This window comes from Sinohyriopsis cumingii, chromosome 1 (assembly GCF_028554795.1).
Source record: "Sinohyriopsis cumingii isolate HCF-2022 chromosome 1, ASM2855479v2, whole genome shotgun sequence".
Lineage (NCBI taxonomy): Eukaryota > Metazoa > Mollusca > Bivalvia > Unionida > Unionidae > Sinohyriopsis > Sinohyriopsis cumingii.
In genome coordinates this window covers 119,467,855-119,494,877 of record NC_142961.1, presented here as the reverse complement: position 1 = coordinate 119,494,877, position 27,023 = coordinate 119,467,855, and the positions used below count along the sequence as shown (strand labels likewise).

The window sequence follows — 27,023 nt, the reverse complement described above, 5'->3', positions numbered from 1 at the left end:
CATACAATTATTGATAAATGCAAACTTTCAGCCATGCATTTGCTACAACAACTTTGATTAAAACTCAGATACAATAGTTTTTAATCATAAATATGTTGATATGAAAATGATTATAGAATGTCTAATTACATAAGGTACAAAATAATATTCAACGCAGACGTTTTAAAGGCAATATATAACTGATTGTATTGCTGCCCCGTTTTGTATTAAATCTGTTATGTATTTAATAGTTAAGCAGTCATTAAGGTGATTATTTGATCACATATTCCTGTATGTCATGAATTTAATTAAATGTTCTTGTGATTCAATGGTCCATTTCATCTGGAGATTTATTTTCATTAAGGTACTTTAGAAGAATTGTTATAAATCTAGACACAGTACTTAATGGCCGCCTGGATGATGCCATTAATACTGATTCATGCACTAGGAGCTCCATGGTCACAAAATTATTTGTCAATTTTTCAAATATCAGAAATTATTTGTCAATTTCTCAAATATCAGTTCCTAATATAGTTACACCACGACTTGAAAATACTGGATTAATGAAGGCTTTGGTATTAAAAGTTATTACGTTTAGAATGTATTGTAATATTTCTTAGACAGTATCTTGAGATTATTTCAGTTAAATTAGCAACAAAGAAGCCGTGTCACTTTGAAGTTTCCAACTCTCCTCAGAAGCAAAGTAATTTGACCTATATACTACACCATCGGCTACATTATACCAAGCTAACATAGTTTGAATCCACATAGGTTCAATCTTATGTCCGAAAAAGCTCAAATAAATCGGACATTTGTTTCTTAGTTTATCAAACTACTTTGTCATGGTGGACAATTTCTGTGTATATTAAACTGTTTAAATTAAACACATGGATTCTAGACTTCAGATGTGTTTCGCCAAAACATTAAACTGAGACAGTTCAATACTTTAGAAGTAATCATGTTTTTTCTTGGATCCTCCTAATACATACATGATGTCAAAATATTTTATTATCCTGAAAAGGTCAATGGTATTATCTAAATCCCCAACATGTTTAAAAAGCGTGAGGTCAATGACACGAATGGAATAATGTTGATGTATGGCAAGACAGAAACTGCAATCAATGGCTTTAATAAAACATTTTTGAAACACGTTTGTGACTCTTATTTTCGTCCATTTACCACTTAAAGGCAAACAATGATGATTCAATTCCACGGTGGAGATTATATACTAAATTATGAAGTGTTGCATTAACATTATGAATTTTATTATTTTGAGCCTGTTCTCCATTGCAGGTACTCGATATGAAGACAAGACATGAAACATCATATATAAAATGGTGATTGCATGATGAACGTGGTACTGATAATGTGTATGAGGCAAAAAAAAGCAATAAAGCGAAATAGATGACAGTACAATTTATTTGAACATGCTTAGATGTTGCGAGTGATTTACATTATTTACTAGATATCGTTGCATACAGTTAGGTTGATGTAATGTATTTAAAGTTGAAATATAAACTTGATGCGGTGTTTCAAATTGTACACTACATATCGTCAATACTGATCGACAAAATATGGTCTCTCATTTCAGGACGAAATCATAATTGCATTGTATTTAAATTAATGTTTTAACTTTCCTTTTGTAACAAAGTTTAATGCATATACTTTATCAACAAAAATGCCATTAAAAGCACTCATTCTTACACACACACGCGAACGCACACAAACAAACACACACAAGAACAGTCACATACATGAATATATAGGTACACTTATAAAGCATGCATATATTTGCAGTGCTTGATTGGACAGACATATTGGGAGTCACCTGTCAAATAAAGCCATTAAATACAGTTGAAAACTAATTGTTTCTTTATGAAATGGAACCTTCACAAATAAGTGTATTTAACAAGGAATGTATGATGTGTTACTCAATTCAATTTCATCCATACTACAGAGATCGAAACCATAGGTTGTACAAAGGAAAACAATATTATTTAAAATTAACCAACGCTTCCTTGGCGGCATGAATGCTGTATATATCCATATTTCAAAAGTAAATAAGGTTGCAGTGAGGTCATTTAATAACTTCATTTGCTATACTGTATTTGCTCATGCTACGAATTGTCTAAATTATTGAACTGCCTCAAGAAGATAAATGTGGTATGATAAGTCAGTAGGAAGCAGTTCTGAAAGCCTTTCCAAACGAACTCCGAAAAGCTTTTGGAGTCGTACAAGCATCTGATTTCTCTGATCGTCTGAAAGAAAACCCTGCACAAAAGGCATTGGACGAGAACTATCACGTGCAACAACATTTAAGGTCAGTGCATCTTGCATATTTGCAAGCACCATCCGTGTAACCGACGTGGATTAGATAGTGTCCTTTGTTGCTATCGTGAATACAGTATGGGGTAATAGTATGTTTTCAGGAATTATCTGCAATCGTTCAATGTCAAATCCACCATGAGGATCAACCGAATCTAGTCTGTCGATTGTGGGGCTACCGAAGTTATTACCAGGCTGGAAATTTTATGTGTGGTTAATCTCCAAATAAGATCGATTCCTCTTTTCAACCACCTGCAACTTTACAAAATTCGCATAAATATCGCATTGTAACATTGCTGCCAAGCACAGATATCATCCCCGAGTAGCTCACGCTTAGCCGGTATGTGTTTCTTGACGCGATTGCATCGATTATTCCATTGCAGTTCCTTACGTGACTTCGTTGGCTTACGCGGCTATAAAGCGAGGCAGTCTCGCAACACATTCAAGATATCTTCCGTTGCTCAGTAATTCCTGAGCGTATTGATTTCCAAACAATCTTTCAAAAGGTGCTCGCTTAAATCGTTCACCATTTGCCTGATCAAGATGTCCAGTGGCGTTTCCGCCTCTGATTGCCACGTTATGTTGTTGCATCAGCGATCATGCTGCACCAATAAAGTTTTTGCCCTGATCAACCTGCAGCAATCATGACCAGAAGTCTGACAGGAAGCCCGAATGAACGGTAATACATTTGTTTAAACGCAGTGGAGAATTCACTTGATGCATTAGTCGATAGCGGTTCAGCTAGTTTGTATCTGACTGCAACGTCAATGACTGTCAACGCGAATTTGGATGTACGATTCTGTCGTTTGCGTGATGTGCCGGTAATAGTGACATGTAGTAAAAACACAATTTCTGTCTGAGTAACTTCGTTGGGAGTATTCACATAAAACTATGTTGAATCCTCATAGACGGCGGAATGTGCTTTTGCCATATTGCTTGTCGAGACAATCAATCGAGAGGCCTGAGGCAACGGTGAGTTTGATAATCGCTACTGTAACTTTCCATCATCCTTTTTCTGTCTGGTCTATAACAAATCAATTCCATTAGTAAAATTATCGGACAATTATTTCCCTGCCTCTGAGGAAATAGCTGATATCATCCACCAGTTAGTGACCTATATTCGCATGATTTATTATTGACATCAGCTATATTTCATTGTTGGAGACCTTGTTTTTTTTACGCGATATTATGAGTATGACGCGCTTGATCAATCGCATTTACTGGAAATTTGCTCGTGTTTGGCTGATTATTTTGGTCAAGTCTGATGTGAAGTCGGGTTCCAGGATCATAGCAATTATCTCCCGGAACATGTTTCTCACCAGGATAGAAAACCATGCAGTTCCTGGCAATTTTCCGAGTGTCGCGGAGATATCACCCACTGGTACCGGTGGTCATTCATCGCCTCGTACAAACTTATATTTTTAAGTCACATTGAACACACTTGCCTGTAAGAGCTTGCCTGTTATTCCTCGTCGATGTTGCTCTTAATTAAGGTAGTCGTATCCGTGACAGCCTTGTATGGGACACAATATATCCTTATGACCATTAATAATATATATTCCTCCAATATGAACGTAATTGACCTTTGAAGCAAGCACCCTTCAAACATGATCCGTCGTTTCCAAACTGTATTCAAGTCATTATCATTGGTCCGTCAAGGCCTGTTAAAAGTCCATTTCTGCTGGACGTGATAATGGGGTGGTTCAAACGGGACACACTTTAATTAGTAGCGATTTCCACAGACGACCAGTGATGTTATGATAATCTTAAGAAATTCAATGAAGACGCGGAGAATTCAGGTACTGTCGAATTTATCACCGGCATCAATGTCGTACCATCGATCAAAGATCTTAATGCTAGCATTACTAATCCTATGGATTTTGATGATGCCATGCTTAACAAAGAAATCCAGCAAGAATGTTTTCACCAGGCAGAATAGAAACACAGCTATCATTTAAGTTACACAGCGGTACGCACAGATTCCGAAACTGAACAGAGATAACTGCACCTGTGTGGTTATCTTCAACGGCGTTTATGAACTTAAACTGCGAAATATTCATCAAACTTGTTGTCCCGGCGACATGGACACTAATAAGTTTAAAAACTTATTTGCACACGCTCAGAAAACGCCACATGGATTCATTACAACCAATTTACATGATCCAACAATACGTTTATCGTAGAGTAACTTTATAATATTTGTCTAAGCCCGCCGTGGTGGAGTCTCCTATTATTAACAAAATATTTTACTATAAAAAGATTCAAGACAATATTAACACAAATATCTCCACGAGTGTGAAATTACAAGTCGGTCTCGCTCGTGAAGTTATTGCTAGCAAAATTAACGACGACTTTGAAAAGATACAGCAGCGAATGGAAGAGGGTTGATATACACTAGCGGCAGAATATATAATTACCAAATTACTTCAGCGCGAAATGGTATTGTTCCTGGCTGGTTTACCCGCCAGTGTCAACAATGATAGCGAGATTGCTAAATTTGTTCCAATGGCTAGAGCCATTACGAGAATCAGATTTGATATGTCTCGTCAATATAAACATCGAACGGCGGTAGGCGAAAGTGCATGAAAACTAAGACCACCTGTTTTGGATTGCTTGAATTAGGCATCCATATCAAGCGATCACTACGTCAAAAATACGATGGGATATAAAAACAAGATACATTATATATTATTTTTTCACAGTCTGTTACTCAAATACAAATTGACGTTCTGTATCTTCCCGAGGATGTCAATCAGTTGAAAACCTGGTCTGTCAAGCTAAATCATATTCGTGACAACGATGGATAATGACATCGTAAATAAACAAGTTTAGTAAATACCGATACAATCAAATGCCTCGGGGTGGGTTCTCTGGAAAAAAAGCTATAAGGAACATATCCGTGCTGGGCGAGCCCCCCACCGACGGTATAGTTACCAACTATAGCATCACAACCATGCTTTTCATAAATCATCGACGGGATAATAACTATGCCCGGCGACTTGTTGGATCGTTGTCGGAGAATATATGTAGGGCCTCTTATTTTAACCAATACCTCAAAGATCTTCAGACAATATTCGTGAATTATGTTGTTGAGATCCTGCTGCATTTTATCTATATCCAGATGGGGTAGTTTGAACGTAAGCAGTTGAATTTTGGTGAAAAGTCAAGAAATAACTTTCTATGTCATACTATGTTTCTTACTATCCTAACATTACCCTTGTGAATTATTATGTCTAGCAAAAATGCATTAACGAATTCTGCATCAGATTTCACTAGGTTCAGATATTGTGCTGTCTTAATGATGTTTGGTTTAAAATCATCGTTCGAATGGTGATGTATATACTGCTACGCCATAGATTTCAGATCATCTTGTGTTTTTGTTTGCTCTTGAATTATTGTATCGATAAGTATTTTATTAGAAACCGCTAACATATGTGTTTCACCTAATTCTGATTCCGTCATTCTTACATTGTGATATAACCATCACCCACATATCACGGTTCTCCCTAGTTATCCACTGCAGATGTCGTCTTATATACTCTGAAATTCTTATGCTCATTTGCTTGCCCGATAATTAAATCAGATCGTTCTGGTTGTGGTGGTCCAACAAAAGCCGGTGCTACCATCGGCCTCCCAAAGACAGTTCGAATCGACGACCTATATATGTAAACAACCCAGTGGGAATTATAGGATTCCGGCGCTGATATTTCAATGGGGGAGCTTAGCGTTGTCTTATGTACTTTGACAGAGTCCTTTGATTATCTTCCCATCATAGATTTAATTCTATGCTTAAATTCCTCACTGATTTGTTCAGTTGGATATAATCATGTTGAAATTCACACGATATTCAAATCCGGTGGATAATCGGATCCCTCTCAACTCTTGTAAACAAACGCCAGTGAATTATAAGCGTCTAATACGCCAATTGAGTTTGATCTGATATTTGGTCAACTATAATAGTCATACTTATGCCGGTGCGATCTCAAAGACCGACAACTATGTTCCTCTATCGGGGCTGGAAACCAGTATCGAATTCCGGCTGCATTTACGTCACTGATATAATCGTGGTTCTCGGTTTTGTTGTATTAGCGATAATCTACTCCAGTCGCTTAGTTATGTCTGCGGTCATGATTTTATTCTTACGTATTCTAAATATGGCAACGTTGTCTCCTTGAAGACATTTTCGCTAACGTCTATGTTGTGATACAGATAATAAGTATAACCAGTTCCAGCAAATTCACTCTTTAATATTACACCATCGTTTAAACCCGTTGAGTGTATCGATGATATATTTTTACATGCGTGCATCGTCACCTACGATATTTCTGTGCGTTCATTTAAATTCTAACGAGCACATGTTCATTGCTTTTTCGTCTTAATATTAAGGACACAGTCAACACTGACAAAACAGCGACACCGATTCCAATCTCAGGCGATTTCACGGGCGTAGCTGATAATGTACATATTAACTTCGTTGCACCAACTACCAGTAAAGGCACCGCATGTACAATATTGTCGATGATGATTATCGTCTGCTGTACCTCTTTGTTTTGTCGTGTACTCGTCTATTATTTTGTATGCGATGCCTTACACGCACGTGCTTGATTATATCTGTAAAATTGTGGGATTCATCGTCGTTATATATGATATTAATTAAACAATTGAGGCCTTTGCGCTACGATTTACAGACACCACCAACACGTCGCTGACGTGAAGTATTTGTATTTTCGATCCAAAATAAAACGTTTTCAATTATTTGATTCAACACGACGGAGACGATTCTGATAAATCTATAGGTGGAAAAACGCCAGGTTGACTTCGTAAATTTGAAAAATTTCGCCGAGTAATACACCAAGATCTCAACGGTATGCTTGCTTGTGCTACTCTGTTTAGACTATATTGCTAATCCGGACACCAAAATGTATACCGCGTTGATGAACGGACCGGTATGAATAATACAAGCAAAAAATGTTGTGATATTTTTCGGCGTTGTCAATGAGTTGTATGAGAACTTCAGTAAGCTTAAAGTCGACGACATTTTGGAATCTAAATAACTCATTCACGACAATACCCATTCTATTAGAGTTTCTTCGAGTACTCGAAAACGGTCTCGTACCACCATCATATTCAGATCTCAGCGGTTTAAATGGCCTAAAAGTAACACGTGTTGTTTGCGTACCGAACCATAATTGTTATACTTATATCTATTAAACAAAAAGTATATATATACATATATATATATATATATATATATATATATATATATATATATATATATATATATATATATATATATATATATATATATATATATATATACCTACGCACATATGCAATCGTGACATTGTTAGGGAAACTGTAATTAACTTTCTACAAAGGCACGAAAAACTAGTTATTGTAGTTTCCTCAATAGTTATAAGATATGTTTTTCTTTTCTTTTCATGTAACAATTGTTGCTCGAATGATATGTGTACAAATGCGTATAAATTGTATTTACCCGAGCAAGTTCCGCTTGGTCCTTCCCATTCCCCCTGTTCATTACAACGAATCTGGAATATGTCGGTCAAATTATAACCTTCCTTGCATCTGGCTGTTACCACAGTATTGTAAGTTCTACTGCCCTCAATGCCCCCAATGTAAATGAGTTCACTGTGGTCTGGTTGAGCAAGCTGTTCGGTACAATGTATCACTGAAATAAACGACTTATTCAGATATAACACTTTTTTGTAATACATATTTCACTTTCTTATGTAAAATATACAATACATATGTTCGTTATTATTTATAAATTCAAACTTTCAGCCATACATTTGCTACAACAACATTGACTAAAACTCAGATACAATAGTTTTTAATCATAAATATGTTGATATGAAAATGATTATAGAATGTCTAATTACATAAGGTACAAAATAATATTCAACGCCGAAGTTTTAAAGGCAATATATAATTGACTGTATTGCTGCCCCGTTTTGTATTAAATCTGTTATGTATTTAATAGTTAAGCGGTCATGAATGTGATTATGTGATTAAATATTCCTGTATATCATGAATTTAATTAAATGTTCTTGTGATTCAACGGTCCATTTCATCTGGAGATTTATTTTCATTAAGGTACTTTAGAAGAATTGTTATAAATCTAGACACAGTACTTAATGGCCGCCTGGATGATGCCATTAATACTGATTCATGCACTAGGAGCTTCATGGTCACAAAAGTATTTGTCAATTTTTCAAATGTCAGTTCCTAATATAGTTACACCACGACTTGAAAATACTGGATTAATGAAGGCTTTGGTATTAAAAGTTATTACGTTTAGAATGTATTGTACTATTTCTTAGACAGTATCTTGAGATTATTTCAGTTAAATTAGCAACAAAGAAGCCGTGTCACTTTGAAGTTTCCAACTCTTCTCAGAAGCAAAGTAATTTGACCTATATACTACACCATCGGCTACATTATAACAAGCTAACATAGTCTGAATCCACATAGGTTCAATCTTATGTCCGAGAAAGCTCAAATAAATCGGACATTTGTTTCTTAGTTTATCACATTACTATGCCATGGTGGACAATTTATGTGTATATTAAACGGTTTAAATTAAACATATGGATTCTAGACTTCAGATGTGTTTCGCCAAAACATTAAACTGAGACAGTTCAATACTTTAGAAGTAATCATGTTTTTCCTGGATGTTCCTAATACATACATGATGTCAAAATATTTTATTATCCTAGCTAGGTTAAGGGTATTATCTAAATCCCCAACATGTTTAAAAAGAGTGAGGTCAGTGACACGAATGGAATAATGTTGATGTATGGCAAGACAGAAACTGCAATCAATGGCTTAAACAAAACATTTTTGAAACACGTTTGTGACTCTTATTTTCGTTCCTTTACCACTTAAAGGCAAACAATGATGATTCAATTCCACGGTGGAGATTATATACTAAATTATGAAGTGTTGCATTAACATTATGAATTTTATTATTTTGAGCCTGTTTTCCATTGCAGGTACTCGATATCAAGAGAAGACATGAAACAGCATATATAAAATGGTGATTGCACGATGAATGTGGTACTAATAATGTGTATGAGGCAAGAAAAGTGTAATAAAGCGAAATAGATACAAGTACAATCTATTGGAACATGCTTAGATGTTGCGAGTGTCTGACATTATATACTAGATAACTTGGCATACAGTTAGTGTGATGTAATGTATTTAAAGTTGAAATATAGACTTGATGCTGTGTTACAATTGTACACTAAATATCGTCAATACTGATCGACAAAATATGGTCTCTCATTTCAGGACGAAATCATAATTGCATTGTATTCAAATTAATGTTTTAAATTTCCTTTTGTAACAAAGTTTAATGCATATACTTTATCAACAAAAATGCCATTAAAAGCACTCATTCTTACACACACACGCGAACGCACACAAACAAACACACACAAGAACAGTCACATACATGAATATATAGGTACACTTATAAAGCATGCATATATTTGCAGTGCTTGATTGGACAGACATATTGGGAGTCACCTGTCAAATAAAGCCATTAAATACAGTTGAAAACTAATTGTTTCTTTATGAAATGTAACCTTCACAAAATGTTTATTTAACAAGGTATGTATGACATGCTACTCAATTCAGTTTCATCCATTCTACAGAGATCGAAACCATAGGTTGTACAAAGGGAAACAATATTACTTAAAATTAACCAACTCTGCCTTGGCTGCATAAATGTTGTATATGTCCATAGTTCAAAAGTAAAGAAGATTTCAGTGAGGTCATTTAACAAGTTCATTTGCTATACTGTATTTGCTCATACTGCGAATTGTCTTAATTATTGAACTGCCTCATGAAGATAAGTGTGGTATGATAAGTCAGTGGGATGCAGTTCTGAAAGCAAACATCTGATGTCTCTGATAGTCTGAAACAAAACTCTGAATAGAAGGCATTGGACGAGAACTATCACGTGCAATAACATTTAAGGCCAGCGCATCTTGCATATTTGCAAGCACCATCCGGTGCAATTTTAATTTGGGTCCAATAGTACAAGGAAATGCAAATGAATTTCTATTTCAGTTTGTCATTCCTGATTTCAAGGCGCCGAATACTCAGAGCTCATTATTTCATTAAAACGAAATCATTGTTTGGGGCACGTGCTGTTGCTTACACGAGGTAGGGCATTTATGTGACCGATCCCAGACAAGGTGTCAGAATATCCTTGAGGAAAATTAGAATCAACTGCGACATGGCTCTTTTATTCCATCTCTCATCCCCCATCTCCCTGGTACAAAGGTGTACAAAGTGCAATGGGAGATTTACGTTCATGCTAGGATGCAAAACAAGAATAAAACAGAACTCATTAGCCATGGTATATGAGAGATACGTGGCTACTTAAAACAATAAAGGAAATTAGTTTTCCTCTTAGTTTGGAATATGAAACAGCTTGGATGGATTCTACAATATTTTTTTGCCTGATTATAGGTATACGTATAATATGAAATGCGAAAATCGCACAAATTTATGTTAATTTACAACTCCATGTTGTATTATGATAAATTTACACTGGAAAACATTATATTATATTTCTTGCCTCCATATATAGGTTCGCATCTGTAGCCGCTGCTGTCTGTTTATTTACCTTTTGGTTTTTGGGTATTTATTTAGTGTAATATTGATCATCAAGCATTTCATAAAAAATTTAAGTGCTGCTCGAAATAAGGGATCCTCTTCATGAGAAGATTTTCTTTCGTGACTTGTGTACTACCCTCCCTTACATTATCAGATAATATAGAAATTTTGGCAAATACGATCTTTGTGGCCAATATAGCTGTATAGAAAGACAAATGTTTGTACGTCGCCATAGTTTGCATAATTGTATTCCAATTTTTACACAATGTTTAAAACAAATATAAAATTATGTCCAACGTTTTTAACATAAATATTTAGACGAAATATAGATTCTAATAAAACTTCAGCAATATGGCTCATCTGTAATGAAAGAAATATGAATCAACTGATAAAGGAGAAAAAAGAACCAGTAGCACTGCCCTGCATGTTCTCTTCCTGATTCACTCAATGATAATGGATCTGCTTTGTTTATGTTTTACCCAAACCTTTCCTTTTCGTTTGAGGCATTCTTTCTCATATGAATCATTGTACTAAAATACTTAAAAGTCATATTTATAGCCTCTACGAAATAGGCAAGATGTATAATAGACTAATGTGATCACTCTTCCCTCAATAAGTATACAATGGGTTCAGATTACCAAAAAAATGACGATTGGACGGAATGAAGCGTTTGTCAGAAGCAAAGAGTCAGCAACACCAAATATAAAACAAAATGCTTTTAGTAGCCTCAGCGTTATTTGTCTTTTCTAACCCCATGTAAATCTATTTCAGATATCAAAGATTCAAGATTGTTTAGTGCAATTGTTTTATTACTACCCTCCGTTATCAAATACGTCAGGTTTAAATTTCCTCTTTTATCACTCAGTTTATTTAATAAGGAACCTTTTAACTTCTCAAGTAAACAGCATGTTCTTTATATAAAAAATTTTACATGTCAATGTATAATATACTAAAACTTTATACAGACGTAATGTAGGCTTATTTCTCAAGCATACTGGTCAGGATATGTTGGCATACGGTTTATACAAAGAGAACAATTGATTTACACCACAATGCGGTAGTGATTTACGAAAATAAGCAAATGGGAAATTTACAATACAGCGTATTCTTACCCAGAAAAGATCATTAACGAAATTTTAATTTGCACTTTCCATGCAACTTACACTTAAAAAAAAAAGTTGACTGTTATTGCTACCAGAAAATTCTAAACCGACACGAAATTGATAACAGGCTTAGACTTTGCATATCAATTCACGGGGTTGAAATTGGGTATCTGTTCAAACTTTATAGTATGCTTCAAAAACATCGATAAAATGCAATTCAAAGCTACTATACCACAGTCATGAAAACTGATCTCTTATTCAATATTTGTTTCAAAGGAATCAGCACCCAGTGTTTCATTGGACATTCACCATTCGGTCGGTTAATATCGATGGTAATTTAAACAAAGACGCAAAAGAAACTGATGTAGCATTAACTATTATATCAACATCATATGACTTGCAATAATTCACGAAGCACATTGTTCCATATGCCATCACGCCTGACCATCAAGATCAGAACACAGTTACATCATATCGTTGTAACGGTGAATATGATGTAATGCTTGTAAGAACCTGAGTAGAACCTGTCTACATTTCAATCTGTAAGTAGCACATAAGTTGGCGAATTACGTTTCATGGTGAGAGCTTAATATGCATTTTAATCAGGCCTAAGGACACAAATCATATTCTTCTTATCGCTTCCTTGTGCTTCACATTGCTTCGAGCCATCAGTGTTAAGCGGGTAATTCACGGATATCCTTTAATAAAGACACGAATTCATTTTGAATCGTGCTTAGCATTATATATACCATTAAATGGACAAGATGATTATAGTAATGTACTGAACATATGCGCACCCATCGTTGCGATATCAGAATGGTTGGTTTTATGAATATGATTCCATGAAATGGCCTTTTATCCAGCGGAGATGATTAATAGTTTATATCCTTGTATTTTTATTGTACACAATATCATGCGCGGTATATAAGCAACATGCGTTAATACTCCTCTTGTGTACATCTTTCTCTCATGAGTGTCAAATTGCACGAGTTTTAATTAATTATTGCCAAATAATACCCAGGAAATAAAATCCAGACACTGGAAGTTTCATTTACGAATAGAGGATGACTTTTGTCGAAACTATGCGCGTAAAATGAAAGGTATACCTTACTAGATCTATACAAATAAAGACAGTACCATCTTCAAAGCAAAACTTTATAATTGTAAAATAAAATGAACTGACCTATGAATGTATGTATGTATGTATGTATGTATGTATGTGTGTATGCATGCATGTACTTTTATCTATATTAAAGTAGATGTGTCGGCTGCTGTTCATATATAATGCCTTGTATGCAATCAACGTATCACAGAAGGCCTGCCCTAAATGTGAAATATTATTAAACGATCGACGATGGATATGTAACAACTAACCATATTTGATGATGTTCATTATGGAAAAAGGTATCAAACCCTCCACGGCCTAAATATAATACACCATCAACGACAAAGCGTCAACCTTTACATGATCTAAGACGTAGAAAAGAACAGCAAGTCCCCAGACAAACAACGAGCTACATAGGAATCAGATATCAAACCCTTAAGGAGACATATAAAAACGCTAATTAATTACTGTGGCAATAAATTGAACGTAAAAAAAATAGTTTACGCCAAACATACTCTACGAAGTTTAATATGAAAATGTGCTATATCGAAATACAATAAACTTCGTGCAAATACAAATTTAAGGAAGCTTTATTAAATTATACGTTCTGTTATATAATAACTTGGCAACAGTTTAAACTACCCATCAGGGATAAAAGGCTGTATTTACCAATGCAATGTCCAAAAGATCCGCTCCATAGTCCAGACTCAAGGCAATGCAGAAGTGTGTCTCCAAATGATTGGTATCCCTTAGCACATGTCATAAAAACCGTCGAATTGAATGTTTTTGTCCTATATTCAATCCCGTTTTCATATCTTAGATTGCCATGGGTTGGTGGTACAAGATCCATACACTGTATTGCTGAAATTGTTTTAGGCATATATTCATTAAATGAAATCTATACCACGGGTATTAGATTAGTTTGACTTCTGTATGACACTTGGTGGAGACATTGACATTGGTGCACATAATGTTCAACAAATATACGAATATGGATGAAATAAATATGAATATGAAACAATGTCAAGACCTACCTAATGGAAAAAATATTACCATTTCTTAGCAGTTGCGATATTTGCACTAATCTGGATGTATTCATTGCAATCATTATGATTAGAGTCGTATCTTACTCCTATTTAATTTTAAGTGTTGGTTCCAAAGGTTCAGTGGACATGTTGATAACGATTTTGTCGGGTATTCTAACAACAGACGTGTGCATCTGAAAATGCATAATTTACATGGCGTTAGTATTACCTTCGTTAACGTCTATATTATGAACAATCCATTTGTTCAACTTTGACGTTATATAATAATTATAGTCTTCAAGTGGTTGTTATACGTGTTTTCTGTTCAAATGATCACGCTATTAAGTACATTTAAAATAATATTCCAATCATATCCGACTTCGAAGATTATAAAATGTCCAGTAATAGATTATTTATCCGTTAATGCCAACAAAATGAAGTCCGACTAGTGTAAGCTTACATCAAAGTTTTAACAGCATTTCGTTTAAACAATATTTATCAAAGAAAATATCTTCCCGTTGTTATAACCCTATATTAACAAAATAAATAACCAGAATAAGAAACACGAACAAATTTAGTAAGATGTAACAAATAAATTCATTTTCTAAGTGATAAAATAAAGAAATTAAGAGGCATTTCAAATATTGTGAGTTAAATCCAAAGTAATCCTGAAACTTTGATCACACGTCCTAAAGAATGATCGTTCCTACTACATTCCGGTTCTTGAAAATGCTGCTATAATAAGCATTTCAACTTAATACTGTATACTTCCCTTATTATTGTTAGCATGTTTTTGATTTTGTAATTTCATAAAGCTTTCTTTTGTAATCGTGTAGTTCTATACGTTTTACGTGTTATCTAATATTGTAACGCGCATATAGCTTCTAAAGAATAGATGCTGTACCAAGTCCACATTATTATTGTCTATTATGTAACATTGGTATTTAATGTGATGAGATATCTACAGTCTTGAAGTATCCTAATAACATTGTCCATTATTCTTTTGAATCAATTCACAATAATGCTAAAATAGGTTTACGTCAGACAGTTACATGAGCACTCTGAAATTTCAATACATAATTTAAATAGTGATTCATCTCAGATTTAATACCGCATAACATTACATATTCACGCAGAGTGAAAACAAAATAAGACCATTAATATAGATAAAACTGGATACTTGTACACTTCTTCCGAATTATATAAATTCCCAGGATTTTGTTACGAATCTACTTCGCAAAACCCTCCTACCTGACTTTCCTACGCAATACAAACACACCAATGGAAAATTAACATAAACTGTAGCCAAGACCATTATCGAGACTGGGTTTCGAAATGAAATCTGATTTAGAAATCTATGTCAGGCATAACTATATTAAAATGCAATCTTCAATCATGGGCAAAATTTAGCTATGCCATATGTTGTTTAGACGTGATCATTAAATCAACAGGCATGGATCAAATTCAAATAAATGCGTTTTTCAATTTCTTTCTTTTCCTTGTATGAGTTTGTAATTCATATGCTAATTGGGGAGCTGAAATGCGTTGCACAAGGGTAAGTGAACTACATGTTATCGTTCTAAATCTCCATTCCATTTTGCAAATAGCTGCATCATGCCTTTAGTTGTCATTTGTCACTGTAATGACACTTATTACATTTGATATTTGGATATAGGATTTACAGAGGCAGAAGAAAGAGAATTATAACCAATCTGTATTGTGTCTTGGCGTTCGTCCAAGTCTTAGGATATATAGATGCACACACACACACACACACACACACACACATATATATATATATATATATATATATATATATATATATATATATATATATATATATATATATATATATATATATATATATATATATATATATATATATAAGTTTTTGACTTCCTGACCAATGTCTTTTTTGCAAGGAATATGTTGCATAGCTAATAATTGTCCGTAATTGTTGATTGTTGATTATGTATTAAGAATATTACTCGAAGTTAAACATTTTTACTTGGATCCTAGTCAAGGAAATGGGTGATATCCATAGGAAATACCTGCTCTTCCTGATGTTAAATAATTTCTTTACTAAATATTTACTAAGGGATCTGACCGTGTTTACAACGTAAAATGTTCTGCAAATAAATTTAATGGGAAAATTACTCTCTCCCTGTTGCTGTTATTATATGTTATTTTGTATATTAAGGTAGTCAAAGACAGAGTTACTTATTCCATATCTTTTCTTCAGTCTAAGTGGGATCAATTTTAGTTGTCTCAGTTTTAATTTGAGATGATTTATTTATTTGAATTATTCACTGGAATAACAATGTGTTCTTAGATTTTAGGACTAAACCAATATTTTAGATTAAGTTTGAACGTATTCAAGGACGTTTTGGATTGTTCCATTAAAATACGTCAGCACTATTTATGCGTGGATACTATATCACATTATTCGCACATAAAAGCATTATATCATGAAAATACTTCGGAATTCCGGTTGAATTCAATCGGATTAACCTATAGTGTTGCAATTGCTCCAGAACTGTTAGAACTATTTTATATTTATTTAGAACAGTGTAAGTTTTATGTAAAGTATAAATTGCATTCAAGGTAAATAAGTTATTTGTTAAATATGTTCGTTTTCCCTCTTTTTGTTTGTTGTTTAGTTTAAACCTATAAAGTAGTAACAAATTGTACATTGTATGTAATGCTGAGTATGACTTTTTAAGTTCTATGCAACCAGGCTCTAATTTAGTGATGATAAAGATATGCCACTGATAAGAGAAGAAGCAAGGTACTTCGTTACTCCTAAGGTGTAGGGTGGGAGCTATGTAACTGCAAAATTAAAATGAGGAATTTTGCTGCTGATTCTCCAACCAGACCATTTAACATCATTTGCTTTGTGTGAGTTAGGATCCTTTGCTTGTTAAAAGAAGAAATATAGTTGCATTGCTGGCGTTTAGGTTACAGTGTTGCTTTTTCTCTGTATGACAGAGAGTAGTCTGATGTCACATATGCTACTTTTTGCTTCTAATGGGTTTGTAAACGAGTACAGAAGTATGATTATTTTTTCGGATTGGTTGGATGAGGATTGGACCGTTGAATTTGGAAAACGAAACTAAGATTGCGCGGTTGGTTTACTGAGTAGAATCACGTTAATATGTTTCATTTTCAAAATATAATACATATTTGATTTCAAACACTGTATTCGTTTTCAAAATGGTTTTGGAACATTGTGATCTTGATAGGAATTCGATTGTTTTGCTCGATTTCTTATTGATTATATTTCATGTTAAGGGCTCTGATTGTCATTTTACTCTTGAGCAGGGGAGATATGTCAAAACTCTTTTTTCATGTCTTTTTCTGATTTATAAATGAATGAATGTCTCCCAAACTTATACTGGCACTTGCACAAATGATACCTGTGTTGCATATTTGTCCGGTGTATCCATCATGGCACTGGCATGTAAAACTTCCGACACTGTTGATACATCTTCCGCGTCCGCTACAGATATTCCTACGACCGTTGCACTCATCTATGTCTGGAAAACGAAAGAGAAGTTTTGATTGTGATATTAATATTTTGTATACAATCCATCATGTGTGTCTTCTCTGATATTTTCTGCAGTTTCACTCAGATAATTAATACAAATTTACATACCTTGCAAATGTCGTGCCCGACAAACAATGTACTTTCATCGTAAACATTATTTTGTAAATATAAAGCTCTAAATTTCTTCACTACTAACGTATAAGTCATATATGAGGTGATATCGTAAATTCTCTAATGTGAATTCTTTGTAATTGATTAAAGATCTAGAATAAATATTGTCTTTCTTATCACATGGTTTATATCGATTTAATTAATTTCAATTCATATGTCTATATATTTAATATTTATACGTCTGTAAGTCAACTGTGATGTATTTTCTTTAACAAGAAACTAGTTCGAACTAACTCAGATAGATTTGCACGAAGACAAAGTAATACCTGTTTCACAATTTATTCCAGTGAAACCTCTATAGCAATCGCATCTGAAACTTCCTGGAGTATTATGGCATTTTCCGCTGTTGTTACAAAAACTGTTTCCATGTCTGCATTCATCTACGTCTGGAAAAACAAATATGAATACAGCTTCATTTTCTGTCCTCAAACTATATTTTCTGTCTTATTCCTTGAGAGTGCTGTATACTTGTAAAGTATTAGTAGTAATTAATGGTATCCATAGAAATTAATATATTTTTGAACTTGGTAAATAAAGCTGCTAAGTTGCTTATTTGTACTTCGACCCAATCCTTTCTTGCCTTAATCCATGTTAGGAGCGTCATATGAGTAAGTATTGCTTAACATTTATTAAAAATAAATATAAATTTCTATCTTTGTGGCAATATTAATATATATTATAATACAATGATATCACCATAAAGTGCTGGTCATGCTAGTTTTTAATTTTTAATGACCACACATATATCAATGTTTATAATTACAACGAAGCTTTGCAGACTTCCTTTAGTAGTTAAAATCTAAATTGTTTAGCGATATTATTCAGATGTCGATTGAAAGTTTTTTATTTTGACCTCCGACAGCCCATATTCTATCTTTTGTAAGAGTGTGATTTCACAAACTATCAGTATTATTTTTGTACACAGACGTTGCTCAGTGCAACGAGTTTTCAGCTTAATATCATCGGTTTTCATGAGAGGCCATGATTCAATACATTATGCTAACGGACATTAACATCTTGTGTCAGTATTTCATTATATGCTACAATTTGTAAACCTGCAATTATAAGGCATCTTTATCTTCCTTAATATGGATTGTAGGGACCTATTTTTCAACCACTGCGTCATCATTATTATGTTAGCCCTAACTAGCTTCTTGGAGGATATATTGGTAGATAGCATGGATTGAGCTGCTATGGAAATGGGTCATATAGTTTCTTATCTCTTAAATCGATTTCAGTTATATGTAACAAACGTGCCGAAACACAGTTTCGAAGGTTGCCATAACTGGCCTAATTGAACGATAATGTCAGGTTTATCACATACCGCAAAGGGATATAATATGTAAAATAATTGTAAAATAAAATACTCTAAGTGACCTATGTATGTATGTATGTATGTATGTATGTATGTATAAATGCATGCATCTATGCATGGATGTACTTGTCTCTATATAATAGTAGATATGTCGGCTGCTGTTCATATATAATGCCTTGTATACAATCAACGTGTCACAGAAATACTGCTTTAAACACGAAATTTTTCTAAAACGACCAACTATGGAGCTTTGACAACTAATAATGTTTGATGATGTTCGTTCTGGAATAGTGTATCAAACCCTGCATAGCCTAAATATAAAACACCATCAACGACAACATGAAAACCTTCAAATAATTTAAGACGGAGAAAAGAACACACAATACCCAGACAAACACTGAACACATATTTATAACAAGTATCCATGCCACATATGAATCAGAGATTAAACCCTCAAAAAAATATATAAAAGCCCGAGTAGACTGTTGCGGTAATAATCTGAACGTAAGAAACAGTTTAAGACAAACTTACTCGACGAAGTTTAATGTAAACATATACGATAAAGAAATACAATAAATTTCAATCAAATACAAATTTAGAAAGCATTATGAAATTGTAAGTTCTGTTGTATAATAATTTGACAACAGTTTAAATTACCCATCATTTATAAACAGACTGCATTTACCAGTGCAACGTCCAAGAGATCCGTTCCATGATCCAGACTTAAGGCAACGCAGAAATGTGTCTCCAGATGATTGGTATCCCTTAGCACATGTCATTAAAACTGTCGAATTGAATGTGTTTATATTCCCGTCAATCCCATTTTCATATCTTAGATATCCATTAGGTGGTGTCACAAGATACATGCACTCTATTGCTTAAATAAATTGTGTTATGCATTAAAATGAAATCTATACCACGAATATTATATTCATATGTGTTTTGTATGATACCTGGTGGAGACATTGACATTGGTGCACATAATGTTAAAACAATGCACGAAGAAATACTGAAATATATATTAATATGAAACAACATCAAGATGTTCCAAAAGGAAAACATTACTATTTCCCAGCAATTGTGATGTTTGCAATAATCTACAGGTACTCAATGGAATCATTATGATTAAGATCGTATCTTAGTCCCCTTTAGTTTTAAGTACTGGTTTCAAAGTTTCATTTGACATGTTGATATCGTTTTTATCGGGCATTCTAACCAATGTTAAAATGCATAATTACATGCCGTTAGTATTATCTTCGTTAACGTCTTTAATATGAACAATCCATTTGTTTATCTTTTACGTTATATAATAATTCTAGTCTTCAAGTAGTGGTTATTCGTGTTTTCTGTTCAAACGGTCAGCCTATTAAGTACGCTTAAGATAATATTCCAATCATACATGACTTCGAAGATTAAAAAATCTCCAGTAATAGATTATATATCCGTTAATGCCCCCAGAATGAAGTCCCACCAGTTTAAACTTACATATGTTATTGTGCATTTAAAGTTAGTCATAGACAAAGTTACTCATTCCTTATCTTATCATCACTATTAGTAGGATCAATTTTAGTGGTCCCAGATTTGATTTGAGAGGATTAATTTATTTTAATTATTCACTGGAATTACAATGTGTTCTTTCAGTTTAGGACTAAAACAATATTTTAGATTTATTTTGAACGTTTTCAAGGACGTTTTGGACTATGCCATTGAAATACGTGAGCACTATTTTTAACGTCAACACTACCTCATATTATTCACACATAAACACATTCCAAATTGGGATTAATTCAAAATTCCGCTTGAATTCATTCCGATTACTCCATAGTGTTGCACTATACACATTAGGGCTATTTGAGATTGACTCTGAATAGTGTAAGTTCTTTTTAACGTCTAAATTTTCTTTCAAGTTAAATAAGTTATTTGTTGAATTTGTTCTTTTACTTTGCTTTTATTATTTAGTTTAGGCCCAGGAAGTAGTAACAAATTGTACATTGTATTTAATTATCAATATAAATTCGTAATGTCTATGTGACTAGCCGCTAATTTAGCGATAATAAAGATATGCCACTGATAAAAATAAAGACGCAAGATACTTCATTACTGCTAAGGTGTTGGGAGGGAGGGTGTTATGTCAGTGCACAAATTAAATAAGTTATTTTGAGGCTGATTCACGCCCTATACTATCTAACATCATTTGCATTGTGAGAGTTAGGATCCCTTGTTTGATAAAAGATAAAGCTATAGTGGCATTGTTGGCATTTAGGGTACAGTGCTGCTTTTTCCTTGGTATACAGCAAAGGGCTTGTGTCACGTATTCCATGCATTTGCTAGGAAGAACCAAGTTTCGCTTCTAATGGGTTTGTAATCGTGTACGGAAATATTATTATTTTTTCGGATCGGTTGGACGAGACTTCGTTGTTTGTGAAGATTTTAGAATCACGTTAATATTGCTTATTTTCAAAATATCATACATATTTGATTTCAAACACTGTATTCGTTTTCCAAATCTCTTGTTGGAACATTTTGAAATTGATAGAAATCCTATTGTCTTGCTAGGTTTCTTATCGTACTTCGTGTTAAGTGCTCTGATAGTTAATTTATTCTTGCGCAGGAAAGATTTGTCAAAGCGCTACTTTGAAGTCTTTTTCTGATTTATAAATGAATGAATGTCTTCTAAATTAATATTGGCCTCATTTGCTCATTTGTAGCATTCCCCTAATGATTCATATTATTGTATCTTATGGTATGTTGCACAGCTATGAAGTCTCGTTCATACTAGTTACGAGAATGACAGTTCAGGGAAAGGAAAGCAATCAAAATCATTCAAAAGGTGTATATGTATCCATACAAAAGTCCATGATTGCGGACTGCTGCAAATTTGCAAAGACATTAATGACACTTCACATTTTTCTGTATTTGATATTACCTTGGTCTGGTGGCGTTTAATGTCATAAATTAATTTCAAATTTATTTCCTAAATTTACTAATTAGTTATTATCAACGCCATCTATATGCATCCATTCAATTTCTATTAGACGTTTTTATATGTGTCTGATTTTAGTTTGGCACGAAGAGCATCCGTAAAGAAAGTGTAATGACCATTGCTACCTGCATTACATATTTCTCCAGTGTAACCATCATGGCACTGGCAAATAAAACTTCCCAAAGTGTTACTACATCTTCCGCGTCCGCTACAGATATTTGAACGACCCTTGCACTCATCCATGGTAATTAATGTTATCTGTAGGAATTTATATATATTTGCATTTGGTGAATGCTAAGCTGCTTATTTGCACTTCGACCCGTACGTTCTAGACTTATTTCATGTCAGGATTTCTGGACATCGTGTCCCAAAATACCATACAGTTCTATCTTTGTGGCAATACTAACATATGTTTTAGTACAAAAATATCATCATGAGGTGCTGGTCATGTGAATTTTTACTTTGTAATGACTACATAAATACATTCCAAACTGGAATTAATTCAGAATTCCCCTGAATTCATTCGGATTACTCTATAGTGTTGCACTTGCACAAATGTAATGTTTGCAATAATATACCGGTAATAATTGCAATCAGTATGATTAGGGTCGTATCCTAGTCCTATTTAGTTTTAAGTATTGGTTCCAAATGTTGATCTGATATGTTCATACCCTTTTTGTCGGTTATTCTAACGACGGACGTGTGTATCTGAAAATGCATAATTTACATGGTTTTAGTATTACCTTCGTTAACGTCTGTAATATGAGATATCCATTTGTTTAACTTTGACGTTATAATATAATTCAAGTCTTCAAATCATACACAACATCGAAGATTAAAAAATGTCCATTTATAGATCATTCATCCGTTAATGTCATCAATATGAAGTACCACTACTGTAAACTTAATCAAAGATTTAACATTTTGTTGAACCAATTTTTATTAAAGAAAATATGGTCCCGTTGTTATGGCCCTATAATAAGAAAACAACTATCCGAAATTTAACAACCAACAAATTTAGTAAAATGTAAAAAAATAATTTAATTTTCTAAGTGATAAAATGGAGAATTTAAGAGGAACTTCCAGTATTGTGAGTTAAATCCAAAGTAATCAAGAAACTTCCATCGCACATCCTAAAGAATGACTGTTCCGAATACGTTCCAATTCTCGCAAATGTTGATGTACTAAGCATTTCAACTTAATAATGTTTATTTCCTTTATTATTGTTAGCATGTTTATGATGTGTAATTTCATTGAGTTTTCTTTTGTAATCGTATACGGTTTTATGTATTATCTAAAAATGATCCCAAACTATTGTGTAGGTCAAGCAGTTATATCAGCGCTTTGTAATTCCAATACAAATCGTGATTCATCTCAAATTACATACAGCATAACATTACATATTTCTGCAGATTGAAAACAAAATAAGAACATTAATAGTGATAGAAGGGAATAAATGTTCACTTGTACCGCGTTATATATTCCTCACGATTTTGTCACGAATCTTATTCGCAAAACCTTTCCACCAATGGAAAATTAACATAGACTGTAACCAAGATCATTATCGAGCCTGAGTTTAGAAATGCAATCCGTTTGAGCAACCTATTGAAAGCATGACTATATTAAAATGTAATCTTCAATCGGGGCAAAATTTAGCTATCCCATATGTTGCTTAGACTTGATAATTAAATCAACACGACTGGATAAAAATGAAACACTCTATATCGTGCTTTGCATATTTTATTTGTAATTTTTTGTCGTCTTTCATCCTTGATTAGATCTTGTGATCCAAGATCAAGTCAATGGTGTACATGGCAAGTGACAATTTTCATAAGCAGCATTCTGTATAGCGAATATTTCTCTATGAGTAAAAATGATATTTTCAGATAATTATTAATTGTATAAGTGCTTACCTTAGTTTAATGTCACGGTATAGTATTTCCAGAAATTGGCAATTGCGATCTAAGTCAACGAGAGGACTGCAGAATCTTATTCATATTAAGATTATTATTTCTTGTCTTGGCATCCTGATCTCAGTTTGTGCTCATTTTTTAATTTTTTTAATTTCTGTGTATTTATTTATTCAAATTATTATATCTATTCTTTTCAGTATACATATTTTCCTAACATGCCTTAAACATTCCTTTACTAACTGGGGTATTGAATTTCGTTGCACAAGGGTAAGTTCACAACTTTTTAACGATAGATATCGTACTTCCAATTAACAATACTTCCAATTTGTTTACAAATGAAACGGATTTTCTGCAATACGACTGATCTGAAATTTTTACCCATCAATAAATTCTGGGACTACTTTCGGTTTTTATAATGTTTGCAATATAAATAAACATTGCAGACCCATCATTGTGATACTACTGTTTCATCTTTTAACATTTTTATTCAGAAAATAATAATATATATATTATACCCTTTGTATACTTTTTCAAATATTCTTTGATTGAAATGCATAGTTTATAATTTGGCGTTCGTCTGCTACATAGTCACATAAAATTTCCGATTACGGTGATTTTGCAATTTTGTGATGGGTGTTTTAACAATTAGATGACAATGAGTTAACAGAAATAATAGCAGCGATTGACGCAGATGTAGATCGATTTGACGATAATGTGATGGATGTTACAAACGCTGAAAATGAAACAGAACAACAGAGATATAAAATTCCCACATTCATCACCCCATGACCTAAGTCACCCTAGCCATATACAACAAAAACAATAATAGCGTGGGAACCGGGACAGCAAATTTTGAGGCCGATGACGGATATAAACGAAGATTCGAGAAATTATCTGAGAAGAACTTAAAAGCTATTGAAATAAGTCAATACTCAGACGATTCGAAACGAAACACAAAATGCGGCATTGGCGTTTTCAATGTTTTTTGTTTAATTTTAAATTTGCTTATTTAAGAAACGTTGTGGGAGTTGGTTGTTGTTGTTGTTGTAGTTGTTGTAGTGTTAACGCCATTCTTCAGCACACGGTAGGCTATACATGGCGGCCAGCATTAATGGTGGAGGAAGAACCCGTGAAAACCCGGAAAGAACCACCGACCCACGAGAAGCTACTGGCAAGAATTCTCACATACCGACATTGGCTGAATCCGAGACTCGAACCCACGCAGGCAGAGGTAAGATGGCAGCGATCCGTAACGGAGAGCGCTTTAGACCACTCGGCCACTCAGGGCCGTGGGAGTTGGTGGTATGGTAAATACTACCACATACACAAAAATAAAAACAAATATTTGTGAGACCATTATTCAAAGACTGAATAAAGTTTATAAATAGTAAAACTATCATTTTCAACAATATGACTTAACACATTTACAAAATGTATATAATAATCCATAAAGGTTATTGTTTTGCTAATTTAAATTATTTTGGCTCTGTAGTGATTAATTCTTTCCATCACTCCAATACTCAACTATGCAACTCAACAAAACATATGGCCGGTTGTGCGAGCAACTCTACATTTTACAATTGCACATTCAATTTAGCATAGATAACTGAAAGGGTCTTGTTAATTATTAGCGCTGATGAAAAAGATGTAACAAGTTATTCCTGTATGATACACTGAATTTCAAAATGAATGTTATCTTTTTATAAGAAAATAAATTTGCTGACACCACGAGTAACCATTGCCTAAGATGTAAAGTACGAAGTTGTCGAATAAACGTAACTGCGGCAGTAGTTACATTTCATTTGACATTAGGTCGCTGAACGGGTCTTCACAAGCATTAACGCTGTTGAGAATGATATAAAATGTTATTCCTGCATACAACTGATTTAATTGTTATCTTTACATTAGTAAGCAATAGCATCATATTTTTCTTATTTCCATGTTGTTCATTGATAAAATGCAATGTCATTTCAGGTTTGATTGGAAATTTAATTTAGCACATTTGTTTTTTTCGTATCAGCTCTTATTATATAAGGTCATGGTCATCTGACGTAGCAGATGGGACTAATATTGAACAAGACTGTTGTAAATAAACTAAATCTGTTGAAACCATCGGTAGCCATTGCATAAGATGTAAAGTATGAAGTTTCTGAATAAACGTAACTGTGACAGTAGTCAGTATGTTCGTGTCATTCTGTACAGGCGATGTGAAGCGGCGAATGAAAGGAAAGTACGCGCAACTTAAATTGGAATGTATTGCTGATGGAATATATGGATTTGAAAAAAGAAAGAACGAAATTGGAATCATAAATATTAAATGATCATGGTTGCGTATTTATCGATGTGTAAATTTTATGTAATCACTCACAAAGTTAACATTTGTGAGTGATGATGTCACATTTACACATCGATAAACACCCAACCATGATCATTTGATCAAATAATAGCTGAGTGCATGATGAATATAGTTGTTAGTTGTCAGTGAGATGACAATTATTAACTTTGAGATATGGGTATTGCATTTACAGACGTAGAAGAAAGGGCATGATTATTTGGTATGCACATTTAATCTGTATTATGTCTTGACTTTCGTCCATGTCTTCGGTTATATATTTTTAATATGCATTGTGTTAATCAATTTTATCCATATTTGAGTTTAGGAGTTTTTGACTACCGGACTAATGTAGTATCTTTACGCATTATATTATATAGCTAACAGTTGTATGTGATTGCAGATTATATATTAAGATTATTACTTGGAAGTAAACACGTTTACTTCGATCCGATTCAATGACATGGCTAATATTCATGGGAAATATTAGCTCTTCCTGATTTTTTTTACACGTTCTTTACTACTGTTTTGTAAGTTATCTGATCTTGTTTAAAACATAAAGTATTCTGCAAATGAATG

The 27,023-nt window shown here is 33.6% G+C and overlaps 1 protein-coding gene across 1 annotated transcript in view; it reads right to left on the bottom strand.

Annotated features, from left to right (window-relative positions):
- Positions 1 to 18,282, bottom strand: part of LOC149807740 (P-selectin-like) — a 32,861-nt gene extending 14,579 nt beyond the window's left edge. Inside the window, exons 1-4 of the mRNA XM_089969970.1 lie at positions 18,168 to 18,282; positions 17,600 to 17,719; positions 13,828 to 14,019; positions 7,802 to 7,993 (exon numbers count right to left, since the gene is read on the bottom strand). Coding sequence (XP_089826096.1) covers positions 7,802 to 7,993; positions 13,828 to 14,008 — 373 coding nt within the window. The 5' untranslated portion in view covers positions 14,009 to 14,019; positions 17,600 to 17,719; positions 18,168 to 18,282. The remainder of the gene's footprint in view (positions 1 to 7,801; positions 7,994 to 13,827; positions 14,020 to 17,599; positions 17,720 to 18,167) is intronic.
- Positions 18,283 to 27,023: the final 8,741 nt, after the last annotated feature.